Genomic DNA, 15,920 nt, shown 5'->3' with positions numbered 1-15,920 from the left:
CTTCCATGTTTAAAAAATCCTAAAAATATGTTTGAAAAGCATCACAAAAAAGATAGTTACAATATGTAAATCTCTTAATTTGCAATTTAAAGTAGGGGTTCTTACCTTCTTTTCTGTCATGTACTTAAAAAAAAAAAGTGCTAACCCTTCTGTCTTAGAACCAGTTGGTTCTAAGGTAGAAGAGTGTAGGCAATAGGATAAAGTGACTTGTTCAGGGTCACATAGCTAGGAAGTGTCTTAAGACCAGATTTGAACCTACAGAGTCCCATCTCTAAGCTTAGCGATATCTCAATCCACTGAGCCATCCAGCTGTCCCTGTGTCATGTTCATTTTTTTGCAGTCTGGTGAAACCTGCATCTTTTATCAGAGTGTTTTTAAATATACAAAATACAGGATTACCAAGGGAATCAATTTTATTAAAATATATTAATCAAAAATTTATTAAAAGTTCACCTTACCTTTAACATTCTTTTGCTTGTACATTTTAAATTTACATATCTAATGCACAAAACCTCTGCCAGAGTTGGTTCTTCAGTGGCCTATTTTCTTTCATATTTTCAGTCATTAACAATAATATGCTTGAGTGAAGGTTAGTTATAATGGATAAGTACACAAAGTATTGAAATTCTTTTGTTAATTCAGTATTTTGTGAAAGGCCAAAATCCTTTAAAAGTAAAATCTTTTGAAAGTAGATCAAATATAAATGTTTCTGGCCTTGTACAATTTGTGCCCTTTGTTTGAAAATGGCTGTATTTGTAATTCATTTCCTAGGTGAAGATTTAGTTTTAACTTTGTCCTCAAATTTTGCATCCCTCCAGGATAATTTATTAACTGAATTTTCTTTATAAACTTTTAAGAAATTGGTAGTGAATTTCTATAGAAGTTGGTGTTTAAAAATGAATTGTGCAGTGTACTTTGGGAAGTTTAGTGGCTATTTTAAAAGAAAGGATATTCAAATGACTAATCTACATAAACCTAAAAATATTCGTTTGCAAAAAAGCTACCATTCTATATGTAATATTCTGATAATTAACATTAACTTTCTTTTTAGACAATCCTTCAAACACACAGTTGATTTCTTATAAGATCATAGCTCTAGAGCTGGAAGGCACCTCAGAGGTCATCTAGTCCTACTCCCTCATTTTACAGATGAGGAAACTGAGCCTCACAAGGGGTTAAGTGACTTATCAAGGTAACACAGTTAAGTGTCAGAATCAGGTCCTAACAGTGTTCTTACTGATTCACAATAACTAGGGAATGTTTAAACAGTTGCACTTACTGTTCCTTAACTAATTTGTAGGATTCATTAACTAGAAAATATAGTTATACCAGTTTAATGGTATAGTTTAATGATTTATCTATGGCACAATATAGAATAACAGTTATTTTTTTAAAAGTCTTCTTTGGGGAAAATGTGTAGGCCTACCAATATTTAAGTTATGACTCCAGTCTTCCAACTGTGAGGGTGTTTTGAAGTGTAGCTGAAAACCACAGGCAGTTTGTTTTTAACCTCATGTAAGATTGTTTTTTTTTTTTTTGAGAGTGGTCAGAAAACTAAAATATTTGTAATTCAGTGGGAACTGATATGACTGGCCTATCAAATAGTATTGGATCAACCTATAAAGTGCTAAAAATTACCTTAATTTTTTTTCTTTGTGAGGAGTTTGGGGAACAGGACGGTGTTGTGTTTTTAAGGGAGAAAAGGAAAATAAAATCAAGTTTTTTTTTTCCCTGCTTTCAGTGCCCAAATCCTTACCATTGTTTATTTTCTAGGATTTAATTTTAGCCTTTTTAAATCTAATCCAATGGCTTTTTGGACAAGTACCCCCTCCTCACAGCCTGAGAGCAAAGGTATAAAGTGCACTCAGTGTGAGATGAATTTAGTTTTCTTAGTTGGCAGTCTTTTGACAAAGTATTTTTTGCATTATGAAATTAAATGTTTAACAATTTAAGACATGCATGTTAAAGAATGCTGATTTTTGGTGAAGACATCTTTTGAAAATAATTTAACATACTGTAATGCTTGCACATATTTTTTTATTGCCTTATTCTGTTTTGAGGATAGTTCTACGCAGTCATTACTTTTTGCTACATTGCTTTTCACTACTTCACTCATTTTGACTTGGCCTACTACATTCACTTCTCAGTTTCTTGTTCATTTCATAGCATAGAAAATGTTCAATCAGGAAATAATATATTGCATAGCCAACTGTCACATGTTAGTTTTCGGGGAAAACAGTCTTCAAGTGTTGCAAGTAAAAGGTAACTGCTTGTAACAAATTTTCCCATTACATTGTTGATAAAGCAGATTTCTATAAGGTACTGTGCACTGATCTCATGTAATCTCCATGTGTTTAAATATTTGCTGGATTTCTTTAAGCTTCAACTCATAGTATTTTTTGAATATACATTTGTTATTAAGCTATATTGGATAGTTTAAATTGAAAAATAAAATAAAACTTAAAGAGTTCTTTCTGTTGAAAAGAAATAGAAGAACTCTATTAACAATTGAAATGGGACAGCAAGAATTGGTTCTAATTATATAATTCAGAACATTTGATTTGGAAGAGACTTAAAGATCCTTTCATGATTAGATCAGATTCGATCTAAAACAAGCCTTCATCTTAAAAATTTTCTTCTTTAAATTAATTTAATTATTTAATTTATTTAATCCATCATTTTATTTAATCTAGAATCGATTATTGATTCAAAATTAATTTGAAAACTAATTAAATTTAATTATTTTTATTATAACAAATAAATTAAATTAAATATTATAATAAATAAATTAAATTTAAAAATAAATTAAATTAAAAATTAATATTTTTGAGTCCTGAAAAAAGAAATGACTTCTATAGATTACAAAGCTTATTATCATAGAAAAAATAAGATTAGAACCTTGCATCTCTTGACTTTATTTTTGGTCTAATTATTATTGTACTATTTGTATGCCCTTATATTATCCTTATGTTCTTCCAACATAACAGTTGTCAGTATTCTTAAATGGGATGATCAGAAGATGTTAGTTGTAAAGACAGCAGGAGAAAAGAAAATTATTTCACTTATAGACAGATAAATGGATCCCTACCATGCATGAATTAGTTTAATGTTGTAGTTGGTCTCTTTAGCTTAAAACTGTGATTAGCTCCTTTGGATCTAGTTACCTATCCTACAAGTTTAGGATAAAGAAAAGTTTTTGCATGATTTTTAGCCACAGAGGTCTTACCTGAAGGTAAAATGTTGAAGTTCAAATTAACATGTTTTTTGAGGGAGTATTTTTTATTATTTTGTTAGGCAGTATATGAAATTGCTTGTGTGTGTGTGTGTGTGTGTGTGTGTGTGTGTGTGTGTGTGTGTGTGTGTGTGTGTGAGACATGTGCTTGTCTAAAGCCTTAATCTGGCATATAAAGAACTTTTAAACTAATACCACATAACATTTTAAGGGGAGTTATGTGATTTCCCTGCAGGCGAAATTCAAGGTTGATTATTTATCTTATATTAACTTATTTTTTGTTATATTTTCCTAACTTAAAAGTTTATCTTCAATTGCATGTGCATGGCTCTTTCCTAGTTACTATTAGCAAGTAAAAAAGGCTCTTTAATAATTTACATTTTATAAAGTTTTAGAATTGGATTAGAACGTATGCACATTATCTTACCTAAATAACTAAAGATAATTCTTTAAAACTATAAAAGATCTTTTGTTCAATGTAGGAAGATAGTAGTGTGTCTCATACAGAATATGAAAAAAATTTAAAATGATTACTTCATGAGTTTTTTGCATTAAAATATAATATTTTTATATGCCTTATTGCAGAAATTATTCTGTAGTTCTAAGGCTCTAATAGTGATTATTAAAACTTAGGCTTTATGATTTTACTGTATTTTTTTTATAGCTGAAGTGAAGAAGGAACCAGAAGAACTTTACACAGATGAAGTACTCATTGTATATGAGTTAACCCCTACTCCGGAACAAAAAGCTCTTGCTGTTGATCTTAAACTTCCTCCAACTTTTTTCTGCTATAAGAATAGACCAGATTACATTAGTGAGGAAGAAGATGATGGTAAGACCTCATTTCATCCCCTGCTCTTGTCCTCTAGTATTGCAGACATTTATGCATATCTAGGTATTGATATAAATATTTAATGTGCCTCATTACAATGTTGCCAGGGTTTATATAAAATTTCTCAAAAGTTTTGATGCAGTTTTAAATTTTTGGAAATCTGTTTAATTTGTTTCATAGAATTAGTTGGAACAATTTTCGAATCACAGAATCTTGTAAGAAATCTTAAAGAGTTCATCTAGCTCAGATTAAAAAAAAATCCTTTTTATATACCATGTACAAATATATTTGTGGCTGCTATCATTTTGCTATGTGGGGACTCTCTTCAGTGATGAAGCTTACAAACTGTCTTTTAGTGGTAGGGAATTGCTTGATTTTCACATTAAATGGCTTTCTCTTATTCATATAGCTAGTAAATGTCAAAAGTAGGATTTGAAATGTCTTTCTAACCTTCATGCCTTTCTAGCATTTCGTGTGTTGTCTCATATTTGTCACTGGCTTCTATTTATATTACTTGAATTTAATGTTTTTTTAACCCATCTTAAATAATTATGTTATACTCTGCACTAGCCAGTATTTAATCATTTGTTTGACACCAACAATCATATTTTTAAGATGAAGATTTTGAAACAGCTGTCAAGAAACTTAATGGAAAACTATATCCAGATGACCCAGGTGAATGTAAAGGATCCCAAGAATTTGTAGCAGGTAAACTAATATAAAATGATGGTTATATCACTTAAAACATCTTATAGATTCTTAAATCTTAAAGTGTCTACTTAGCATCAACCTAAAAAGCACACACAATTTACATAGAGATTTGTAACAAATTATACAAATGGCTATTATTTGTTTTGATATACAAATTTTAGCAAAGTTGACTTTGAATCATAAATAGAAATTGTATTTTATCTTATGTCTATCATTACAAAATAAGATTATGCTGCCAAGAAAAAGGAAAAAAAAAACCTGCCATTATCCTAGAGGGAAAATATTCTATGAGACTGGAATCAAAATAAATTTGGATATTGAGGAAGCTAGCAACTTCTATGGATTCTAGAATTTATATTCAGCTTTCTGTTTACTTGCCTTCTGCATCATTTTTCCAATTCATGATCTTTCCCTAGAATTCTAGAAAATATTTCTGAGCCTAAGAATCCCCCTTCTCTTAAATTCATTTTCCCCACATTTTTTCCCTCATGTTTAGCTGGGTATTTCCAACTGTATAATGAAACTAGAGTATATTCTTCTAGAATGTATTAGTTTAACATATGATTTACTTTAAGCCAAATATATATTCTTTAAGTTAGAATCATCCGTAATTCCATAGCAATTTTACTTATTCGGTATAAGTAAAACAATGTACATAATTTAAAGTAATTAAATATACCTTTGTATTGTAGTATGTAAAAAAAAGAATTATTGCTCTATATAATTTTAATTGTTATATTTTCCTATTTACCATAGGGTGAAGGGAGAAGAATTTTTTAGAATTAACTTGTTAGATAATTATTAATAATTAATTATTAGAATTAATCAGAATCTCTGATAGAGATTGGGCTGAGGGAGAAAAAAGGGGGAAACAAAATGTAGGGAGAGAAAATATCAGTAGGAGAAGGAGAGGCAAGATTTGATTTACTACAATAAATGACTTATTCCTACAGGAGCATTTTTAAAAATCACTAGTCTTTATTTTGGTGGCATATGAATTACTGTTGTTTGGTTATTGGAATATATGTTGATATTACCATATTCAGGTACTTTGATCTTATGCCTACTTTTGTCTTTTAATGATGAATGTTTTTTTTCTTATAGGAGATGTTCCAGGTCACGATAAAGAATGTGTAATTATCTGGGAAAAGAAACCAACATCTGACGAGAGAGCAAAAGCAGAAACACTAAAGCTTCCTCCTACTTTTTTCTGTGGTGTTTGCAGTGATACTGATGAAGACAGTAGCCATCAAGAGGACTTTAACTCAGAGGTTCAAAAAGTTCAGGAAGAAAAAGTAAGAATTATCTTTATTCTTTCTCTCATGTAATTGATAACTGGTACATTTAGCATAAAGGAAAATATACTGACTTATTTATTGTCTTCTACATACATGTCTTTTCTTCGAATTCTCCTAATTATGCCTTAGGAGTGACTTAAACAACTTTAAACCTAATGATGGGTCCCAGCTCTCAGTTGTTAAAGTAAGTTAGCATTTGTAATCTAAAGAAGGTATTGACTGAAACAGGAGTAGATTTCTTTTAAGAATTTCCAATCTTAAGACAAAAGGGTTGAAAAGAATAAGAGAGATGGACATGTCATTAATCTTTAAGTGAGAACTTGGTTAGCTAAATATTCCATAGTCTTATTTGAAGAGAAACATTTTTATCGTGAAATAATTTGTTATTTCGTTTTTAGAAATCCCAAGATGATGATGAGGAGGAGGAGGAGGAAGAAGAAGAGGAGGAGGAGGAAGATGAGGAAGAGGAAGAGGAGGAGGAGGAAGAAGAAGAGGAGGAGGAGGAGGAAGGGGAGGAGGAGGATGTTACAAGTTCATCTGGTACAGCATTTACTAGAGAGACTAAAGTTCCTGCTTCATTCATATGTAAATCTGAAGAACCTGACTCTACTACTGAGTCTTCTGATGAAGCCCACAATTCATCTGGGGTTAATGACAAACCTGTAGACTTATCTAATAAAAAAGAAAATGAGGCAGATTCCACAAGCCAAGGTAAAATAAAAATCTGCTGGCTTTTACCTGTGGACGAATACTTTTTTAGGAAAATGTTTACTGAGTGACTTTCCATTATGCTCATATATTTAAGAAGAGCTCTCTTTTTTTTCTAATAAGGTGTAAAGTTGCTCTAACATCTAAATTGTGGAGAAGGTTTAAAATAACAGTAACAGTCACTTGACCCCCATTGCCTAGCCCATACCACTCTTCTGCCTTGGAGCCAATACACAGTATTGACTCCAAGACAGAAGGTAAGGGTTTAAAAAAAAAAACTAACAGTAACCAGAAAATGATTTTCTAAATTTAGTATTGTGCTTATTTTGGTGACTCCATTAATGTAATAATAAACAAAAATTCTTGAATGTGAGGCAGGATGGTATAGTGGAAAGGGAATACTAACTCTAGAGTTCAGAGAAGTCCTGAATTTAAATCCTACATTCAGCACTTACTTTCTATATGATTTTGGGCAACTTACTTAATCTTGGGTAGTTTTGTCCAAATATGCTTTCAGCTTTAAATCTATGATCCTATGGTCTGTCTTTTGAGATCATAGAGTCTTCGTTGCAAAGTGGACCACAGTGTCCATAACCCTTCCCTTTACCATTTCAAGTATTCATTCAGTTGATAAATCTTGACCATTGGATCTCTACAACATCTCTTGAATCCATTTTCTTTTCTCAAGAGGGTTACCACTCACATTTAGGCCTTCATCACCTCTCATCTGAACTATTGCATTATTAACATTCTAATCAGACCCCTTGCTTCTGGTTTCTCCACATAAATGCTAAAACGATTTCCCAAGGTGTCATGTTACTTTTTTGGTCAAGAACCTTTAGTTTATTCCGGCTCTTCACATCTGGCACCAACCTACCTTTCCACACCTCACATTAATTTTTTTCATTCACTGTTTTTTTCAATTCCCTCAACCAGTGAGAAAGAACAGAAACCATTTCTTTTTGACTTCTTCTTTTTTTTTTTTATCATCAATACTTGGTTCTAAGGCAGAAGAGCAGTAAGGTCTAGGCAATAGGGGTTAAGTGACTTGTCCAGGGTCACACAGCTGGGAAGTTATCTGAGAACAGATTTGAACTCAGGACTACCCAGCTCTAGGCCTGGCTCTCAATCCACTGAACCACTTAGCTTCCCCCTCTTCTATTACTTCTTGATGGTATTTGGAACAGTGCTATATGAAAGTAGGTGCCTAATTACTTTTTACTTCTATTAAAAAAAATCCTCTTCTTGTCTTGTTGATACTATATAGCTCTTAGAAGTTGGAAATTGCTGGAATCTTCCATCCATTTTTCTTGGATAAAGAAATTATAATGGTCATAAATCTTAAATCAAATATTTTAATTCTTTTTTATTTTACTTTTTATTTAGAAGTGGAAAGCAGAACATTATCATTTGGATTTGGTACTAGTACAGGATTATCATTTGCAGATTTGGCTTCCGGTAATTCTGGGGATTTTGCTTTTGGTTCAAAAGGTAAGGCAGCATTTGGCTCAAGGCAACCAATTTCATTTTTGATTGTCTTCAGATTTGCTTTGTTTTTAAGGAGCCTCAGAAGTATTGGAGGTCTAGAATCACAATTAATGATTGTAATGTGTTATAATGAACTATATTATATTAAAATAGTGGTTATTTTCTTTCCAGTTATGATTTTGTTGATCTGTTCTCTGTCTTTATTTTGGGGAGGGATGACAATAATTGCAGGTTTATTTAGTATCAGCATTGATTTTCCTGTAGCAAAGTAAGGATTATATGATGTTGACCATGTAGTGTTATTTCTTCTTACAGAATTGGACACACTATAAGTTCAAGGATTTTCTGCTGACTGGATTAACATTGCTTTTAGTAATAAGAATTTTAAATCTCAGTAGTCTAGTAAACATAAGGAGTATTGTGCATTAGACATTAGTTAACTTCTGAAAATGGCTTAATTTCCATATAAATGTTATTGGCAGAAAATTCAGAATTTATGACTCAGTAACCTTTCAAAATATATTTCTTAGATAAAAATTTCCAGTGGGCAAATACTGGAGCAACTGTGTTTGGGATGCAAACAGTCAGTAAAGGTGGCGAAGATGAAGAAGGTAGTGATGAAGAAGTTGTACATAATGAAGATATACATTTTGAACCGATTGTATCTTTACCAGAGGTAATTAGTTATTGATTAACAAGATGTCTGTAGCTATAATGATATGTTTTTTTAGCATTTAAATTTCACAAAGCTCTTTATTTCAATTCAATTCTCATATGATGTTGGCAATATAAAAATTATAGTTATTTGACACAACATGAGGCAATTGATTTTTAGAGAGATTAAATGGCCTATCTTCTATTGTCTCTTTAGTTGTTGAATATCAGCCCAATGACATTCATTTAAGTTTTTTTCTGTTTTCCTATTGGTTACATCTAAAAATAAATTATCACTTTTTATTTGCTGAAAAATGATTTACATCATTTCAAAATCTAAAACTCTGGAAGAATTAATTTTACATTCATTTGATTCAAGAAAAATTACTAAAAATAAAAATTTTAGTTTTCTCAGAATATTTTTTCATGCTTTGATGAAGTCCAAATGATCCCCTATACCAGTGATGGTGAACCTATGGCACATGTGCCAAAGATGGCACAGGGAGACCTCTCTGTGGGCACACACACCATCATCATCTGCCAGATTTAGTTACTAGAAAGGCAGAGGGACTCCTACTGAGCCGCTCCCTTCCCTCCTCTCCACCATGCCTCCCTTCCCCTCAGCCTAGCAGCCCAATGGAAGGACTTACTTTCCTCCCTTGAGTGGAGCCCTCTGGCCCCTCCCCTTTCTGGGGTTGGGGTGGGGGTGTTACTTTGGTTCTAAGGCAGCGTTGGACTTTGCATGTGTTATCTAAAGGTTCACCATCACTGGCTTATACCACATGTTTACCTATAGAAATTGCTTATTAGATGTTATATATGAAATGAAATAGCTAGAATAGTACTAAGAAGGATTGATTATTTCCTGAGTAACACCCTAGGTCAGCATTGGCAAATGTTTTCAAGATCGCATGCCCAAATTGCAATTTCAAGCTGTCTGTGAGCCCCCTGCATTACCCCAAACAGTGGAGGGAGGAAGTCCTCACATTGGGGGGGGCTAGACAGAGGGGCATGCAAAAATGCCTTAAGGACCTATGAAGACAGGGAACAGAGCAGCACCCTCTGTGCCACCCTAGCACTCATGCTATAACTTGGCCAACACATTCCCTTATTTACAAGACAGCTGTTTGACAACATAAAAACTTGAAAATGTATAAAGTTTCTATTCTCTAACATGTAAGAAAATGTTGTTTTATCAACAAATTCAGCTTTGTCAATTTCAGCCATAAGCTGATCTTCCACATTAATAAGCGATACATTTAAAAATTACGTATATATTGAAAGCAACAGTGGATATGGATTCTTGAAAAGGGATGTTTTTAATTTCTAAAAGAAAAAGATATGCAAAAGGTGTGTGGAGATTGTGGTTTAGTGGTTTAGTCAAATGATATACTGCTAATATTAAATGGTACTACTAAAATACTGTTATGGTAAATACTGGTACAGAAAATTTTGCATGTGTCTGTATGCAGTTTAAAACAAATCTTAAAGAATTTCAATGGTCACTTGGAATTCGTGGTATGTATCACTTTGGTTTGTAGTAGTTATAATTGAGGCTAAGATCAGCATGATAGCTACTAGTCACGTGTTCCATGTTCTACCCACAGCCCTCTCTAGGAGGTAAAGCTAATGCATGTCACACTGTTAATGAGATTGTGGTTCAGGAATGCTAATGGATATAATATTGGAACTGGGGCTCAACCTATCAGTCAAATTGGCTATAATGCCACAGTTGTAGAAAAATAGTCTTTAATAATCTTTTGTTTTAGGTGGAAGTGAAATCTGGAGAAGAAGATGAAGAAATTTTGTTTAAAGAAAGAGCCAAACTTTATAGGTGGGACAGAGACATTGTTCAGTGGAAAGAACGGGGAGTTGGAGAAATAAAGATCCTTTTCCATACAATGAAGAACTATTATCGAATACTCATGAGAAGAGACCAAGTCTTTAAAGTGTGTGCAAATCATGTTATTACCAAAGCAATGGAATTAAAATCCTTAAATGTTTCAAATAATGCTTTAGTTTGGACTGCTACAGACTATGCAGGTGAGTTTCAGTAACCTTAGAACTCTTTTGAATTCAAAGTTTGCATATGACATAGAATTTGTTCATGAGATTCAATGCTATTAAATGGGATTCTTTTGGGTTTATAGATGGAGAAGCAAAAGTTGAACAGCTTGCAGTCAGATTTAAAACTAAAGAGATGTCTGATAATTTTAAGAAGAGATTTGAAGAATGTCAGCATAACTTATCAAAACTGCAGAAGGAACAAGTATCACTTGTAGCAGAATTGTCGATGGAAACAAATCCCGTAGTATTTTTTGAAATATTTGCTGATGATGAACATCTAGGACGTATAACAATTGAATTATTCTCAAATATTGTGCCTCTGACTGCTGAGAACTTCAGGGCATTGTGCACCGGAGAAAGGGGCTTTGGTTTCAAGAACTCAGTTTTTCACCGTGTAATTCCAGATTTCATTTGCCAAGTAAGTATGAACCTAGGCTCTTATTGTAGAGAACAATCTTAGTAGACAATGTTTTTTAGTTAGGAATTGTTCAGAGAGTTATTTTACTTCTTCAGTTCCTCCATGTTCTTGTAGTCTTCTTTGTAGGATTGTATAGTATAAGCTGTGAATTCCTTTTCTATCAGGTTGCCAACTAATTTTCCTAGATAAATTTGTTAAAAAATGAATTATTTCAGGACCAATTAGATGGCTCAGTAGATAAAGAGCTAGGCCTGGAGTCCGGAGGATCTGGGTTCAAATATGACCCCAGACACTTCTTAGCTGGGTGACCTTGGGCAAGTCACTTTACCCCGTTGCCTATCCCTTACTGCCCTTATTCTTAGTGTTTAAAAATTTTTTTCCCCAAATTTTCTTTAATTCACTAAATCTTTTGTAGTCATTTGGGTGGAATTTAGTATATTTATTCTTATTCTATTAATTTTTTAGGTTTTTAAATTTTACTGGATTAAAAAAACCAACAAAAATCTTTACTAAATGTAGACACTCAACTGAGACATTTAAATACACATTCGTTGTGAGATAGTTTGATAACATTTTGTGATGTGTTTGTTATTTGATAACTGAGCTATCAGAGTAACTTTCTAGCTGGTCTCCCACTTTCTAGTTTCTGTATATCTACTTTGCTGCCAAAAGGTCTTTGTAAATGTAGTTTTTATCATTTTATTAGACAAGGCATTTGGGCACAGCTTGAGAAGTACTAGAAATGGAATTAGAGAAGCTCAGGTAAAATTCTGGATGATCCTGGAAAGTTACCAAAGACTTTTGAGCATTACTTTGTTGATCTGTAAAATGAAGGAGTGATATGGAGGTTCACTTCTATTATCTTTTGATTCTTTCTGTACTTGACTTTCTTTGCTGTGGGAAGTCAGAATACTTGTGCCAAATTCTAACCATGACACTTGTCTGTTTTGACCTTAGGCAAGTCCCTTAGAGTTCTTTCTCTTTAGTTTCTTCATCTATAAAAGTGAAGAATTGGATTCTGAAATTCCTTTGAACTTTCTTTTCTAAATGAGCTTTTAAATAATCTATGTTTTAATTCTTGTTTGTGGATTAATGTAATATTGTTAATCCCTTGAGGCTTTTACCTTTATTCAAAAATGAATTGTCCTAGTGAAATTGATACTTTCTGATTATTACTGAAGAAATTAACTTTTTAAGTTTTAAATTTTGTTGAAATCATTGTGTTCAGAATTTATTTTAATTGTAATCTCTTTAGGGAGGAGATATCACCAAACATGATGGAACAGGAGGACGGTCCATTTATGGGAACACATTTGAAGATGAAAACTTTACAGTGAGACATACTGGTCCTGGTTTATTGTCAATGGCTAATCGTGGTCGGGACACCAATAATTCTCAATTTTTTATCCTTCTGAAGAAAGCAGAACATTTGGACTTTAAGCACGTAGTATTTGGGTTTGTTAAAGATGGCATGGATACTGTGAAAAAGATTGAATCATTTGGTTCTCCTAAAGGGTTGGTGAGCAAAAGAATTATGATCACAGAGTGTGGACAAATATAAAATCACTGCTTTTTTCATAGTAAACTTTTATCTTTGTAAACAGTTAAATTGAGGCTTAGCTGTTCTCAACAATATGGTGATTATGTTCAGCTTTTGAAAATGGACATTTCCAATGTATAAATGTAAAATTGCAGCTTATAGCTGTTGTCATTTTTTAATGTGTTAAAATTGACATTGCATGGTGTGAAATAAAAGTTTAAACACTGGTCTATTTCAGGTGTACTTGTGTTTATGTACTCCTGACAGAGATTTGTATTAAAAATTAACATGAAATAAGTATTGTTAAAGCAATATCCCTTCTTTGGTTGTTGAAAGAATATGACATATGCAGTTTGATTCTGTTAAATTGATTTTAAGATATTTTACTTCCTGCATTGATGTACCGTATGTTTTAAAAGTAAAGGGACCATAACTTGGATCTTTTTTAGATTTTAAATATACTTGCTATGATATCTTAACTACTGGTGTGCCTTTTTTTGAGGGGGACACAAAAAGTACATGGAGACCAACCCATTTATAATTGGGTGGAGCTATGAAGAGAGCAGTGGCTTACCCAAAGTGCTCTTCTGAGGTTCCAAGATTTTAACCTCCATGTGTAGTGTTGAGTCAGTTTTTAATGGAATGACTTCCCTCTTCCAATCATTTGTAGCTTTCTGTGTTGTTATAACAGGCAGGAATTTATTTTCTTATATTTTTTTAATAGGTCAGTTGGCTTGTTCCTTAGCATTTTGTGAATGTTGGGCTTTACTTTCCTGTCATCAGTTTCTACTACCTCAGAATCTATAGCCTGGTTCTTTCAATAGAACTTGGATTTTTTTTTTCCTTGCAGTTGAGATATATTGCACATTTAAAAAAAATAGCTTTGTACCATGTTCATTGCTTCTAGTTACTTAATACTATGTTACTTTACTATCTGTTCTTGATGAATTTTGTCAAATAAAAGTAACATCAACCATATAGCTAATTTAAAAATTCTTCTATAGTTAGATGTTCCTTTAGCTATTCTAGCACTGTCAAAACCAGGGAGGGAAGTTAAAAAGGTGAGAAAACTAGTTGGCCATGGGATTTTAGGACCGTAATCAATGTAATTTTCCCCTAACCCCTGGTCAGATGCAAATCAAAAATATGTGGAAGTACTAAAGGTATATCCAGATAGTAAATAAAACGGAAAGTGAGTGTGTTTGGGGAGATTACAGGGTGATTCTACATGAAAAATGACACATTTATGTGGCAATTGAGATAAGTTTATGCCAACAATAAGTATATACCATCTACCCTCTATTTTTTCTTTTTTTTAAATCAGTGTCACAGTTCAGTTAGCCAGCTCAGTTTTCACTGTAAAGCAGTGAATAAATCATATTTCTTGGGGTAATTAGAAATTAGATGTCTTGCATATTTATCTGTTCAAGAATAAATTTTTTGGGAAGAATTTAATGGTAGCAGAGGAGGATCTTACTATACATGATGGATGATTATTTTAATGAGAACACCTTAGCCAAGTTTCAAAGGAAAAGTTTACTTTAACAATTTTAATTAAAAACTATTGTACATTCTTCAAGTTGATTAGGAAAATATAGGGAATAGTGATTTCACTTAGAAGTGGAATGCTCTGATATGGTTTCTTTGTTTAAATTAGTATTGTGTGATATGGTAGTATAGAAAGAAGGGTTTTTAAAAAATGATTGATGGCATTTTTCAAAATCCTAGACTAAACTTTGATCTATCATCCCTCACTAAATTTAAGGCACTAAGAAACACCTTTGAATTGGCTTTTTTTTTGGTGAATATCAAAAGCCTTTAAAGCTCTGCATAATAAAGGTCAGTCTTTATTGAAAAATGTCATTACCATTCTGATTGTGACAAAATTTTTTTAAAGACTGGCAAAGAATGGTTATCTGTATCATTCTGTTTTCCCATTCTGATTCCCCCTATACTTGGTCTAAAGTAAAAAATGACTTGAGACATTGTACCAAAGGTTATTTGTCACATATTTTTGGAAGGAATTTTGAGACTGCTCCAATATAAAGAAAAATTGAACTGTATAGAAGCACACAGCATTATATTAAATTTCTTTGTAACATTGATCATTTTATATTGTCCTCTCATTAAAACCTTATTTTAAATGGAATAGAAACTACTCACCATTTTGTACACTTATTTATAAATAATCTTTTTAGAAATTTCTTCTTTTTACTAATACATATTGAATGAAATTATGGATCTGATGAAGACCACATTAGGTGATTTTTAGAACAAGGATAATTTTTTAAAACAGGTAACGAATAATTCAGATTGCTCAGATAAATTTTAAAATTCAGTGAACTTCTTTCTTTTGGAAGCAGCAAGTATTAAAGTAATTTTCATAATTTGAGAAATCATGTTATAGTTATTTGGGATCCAACTCTCACTATATGATTATAGGGAAGTTGATATTTCTTAAGCTGTACAGTTAGGGGATTGGAAAGGTTCTTTAGTTCCAATGTTCTTTTTTTTTCTTCTTCTTCTTTTTCTAAACCCTTACCTTCTGTCTTGGAGTTAATACTGTGTATTGGCTCCAAGGCAGAAGAGTGGTAGGGCTAGGCAATGGGGGTTAAGTGACTTGCCCAGGGTCACACAGCTGGGAAGTGTCTGTGGTCAGATTTGAACCTGGGACCTCCCATCTCTAGGCCTGACTCTCAATCCACTGAGCTACCCAGTTGCCCCCAGTTCCAATGTTCTATTACTTATAATTGTAGGTAAAAGTAGCCTTTAAAAAAAAAAAAGTTTATAAGATTAGATTGGTTCTTGAGTAACATGCCATTTTCTACCACATAATTTAGCCATTGTTTTAATTAAAAAGCATTTATATTTTAGACTTGGGATTAAAATTAATGAAGGTAATATCAAATAAAGTTTTAGGGTAGGGGCTTGGATTGGTTTTCATATAATGTAGTGACCAAGCAGCCCTTCTG

At 32.5% G+C, this 15,920-nt stretch overlaps 1 protein-coding gene across 6 annotated transcripts in view; it reads left to right on the top strand.

Moving 5' to 3' along the window:
- LOC100020173 (E3 SUMO-protein ligase RanBP2) overlaps nucleotides 1-15,103 on the top strand; it is a 78,839-nt gene extending 63,736 nt beyond the window's left edge. For 2 of the 6 annotated variants that reach the window (XM_056807077.1, XM_056807081.1), the window contains 10 exons: nucleotides 1,774-1,851; nucleotides 3,897-4,064; nucleotides 4,680-4,772; nucleotides 5,880-6,070; nucleotides 6,472-6,784; nucleotides 8,168-8,272; nucleotides 8,800-8,945; nucleotides 10,693-10,966; nucleotides 11,074-11,408; nucleotides 12,664-15,103. In XM_056807077.1, the coding sequence (XP_056663055.1) occupies nucleotides 1,774-1,851; nucleotides 3,897-4,064; nucleotides 4,680-4,772; nucleotides 5,880-6,070; nucleotides 6,472-6,784; nucleotides 8,168-8,272; nucleotides 8,800-8,945; nucleotides 10,693-10,966; nucleotides 11,074-11,408; nucleotides 12,664-12,969 (2,009 nt within the window). In that variant the 3' untranslated portion in view covers nucleotides 12,970-15,103. The remainder of the gene's footprint in view (nucleotides 1-1,773; nucleotides 1,852-3,896; nucleotides 4,065-4,679; nucleotides 4,773-5,879; nucleotides 6,071-6,471; nucleotides 6,785-8,167; nucleotides 8,273-8,799; nucleotides 8,946-10,692; nucleotides 10,967-11,073; nucleotides 11,409-12,663) is intronic. The other 4 variants (XM_056807078.1, XM_056807082.1, XM_056807079.1 and 1 more) reach the window with 3 other exon arrangements.
- Nucleotides 15,104-15,920: the final 817 nt, after the last annotated feature.

Source organism: Monodelphis domestica, chromosome 8 (genome assembly GCF_027887165.1).
Source record: "Monodelphis domestica isolate mMonDom1 chromosome 8, mMonDom1.pri, whole genome shotgun sequence".
Lineage (NCBI taxonomy): Eukaryota > Metazoa > Chordata > Mammalia > Didelphimorphia > Didelphidae > Monodelphis > Monodelphis domestica.
The sequence above is the reverse complement of the archived record's forward strand: the minus strand, read 5'-3'. Positions and strand labels throughout refer to the sequence as shown.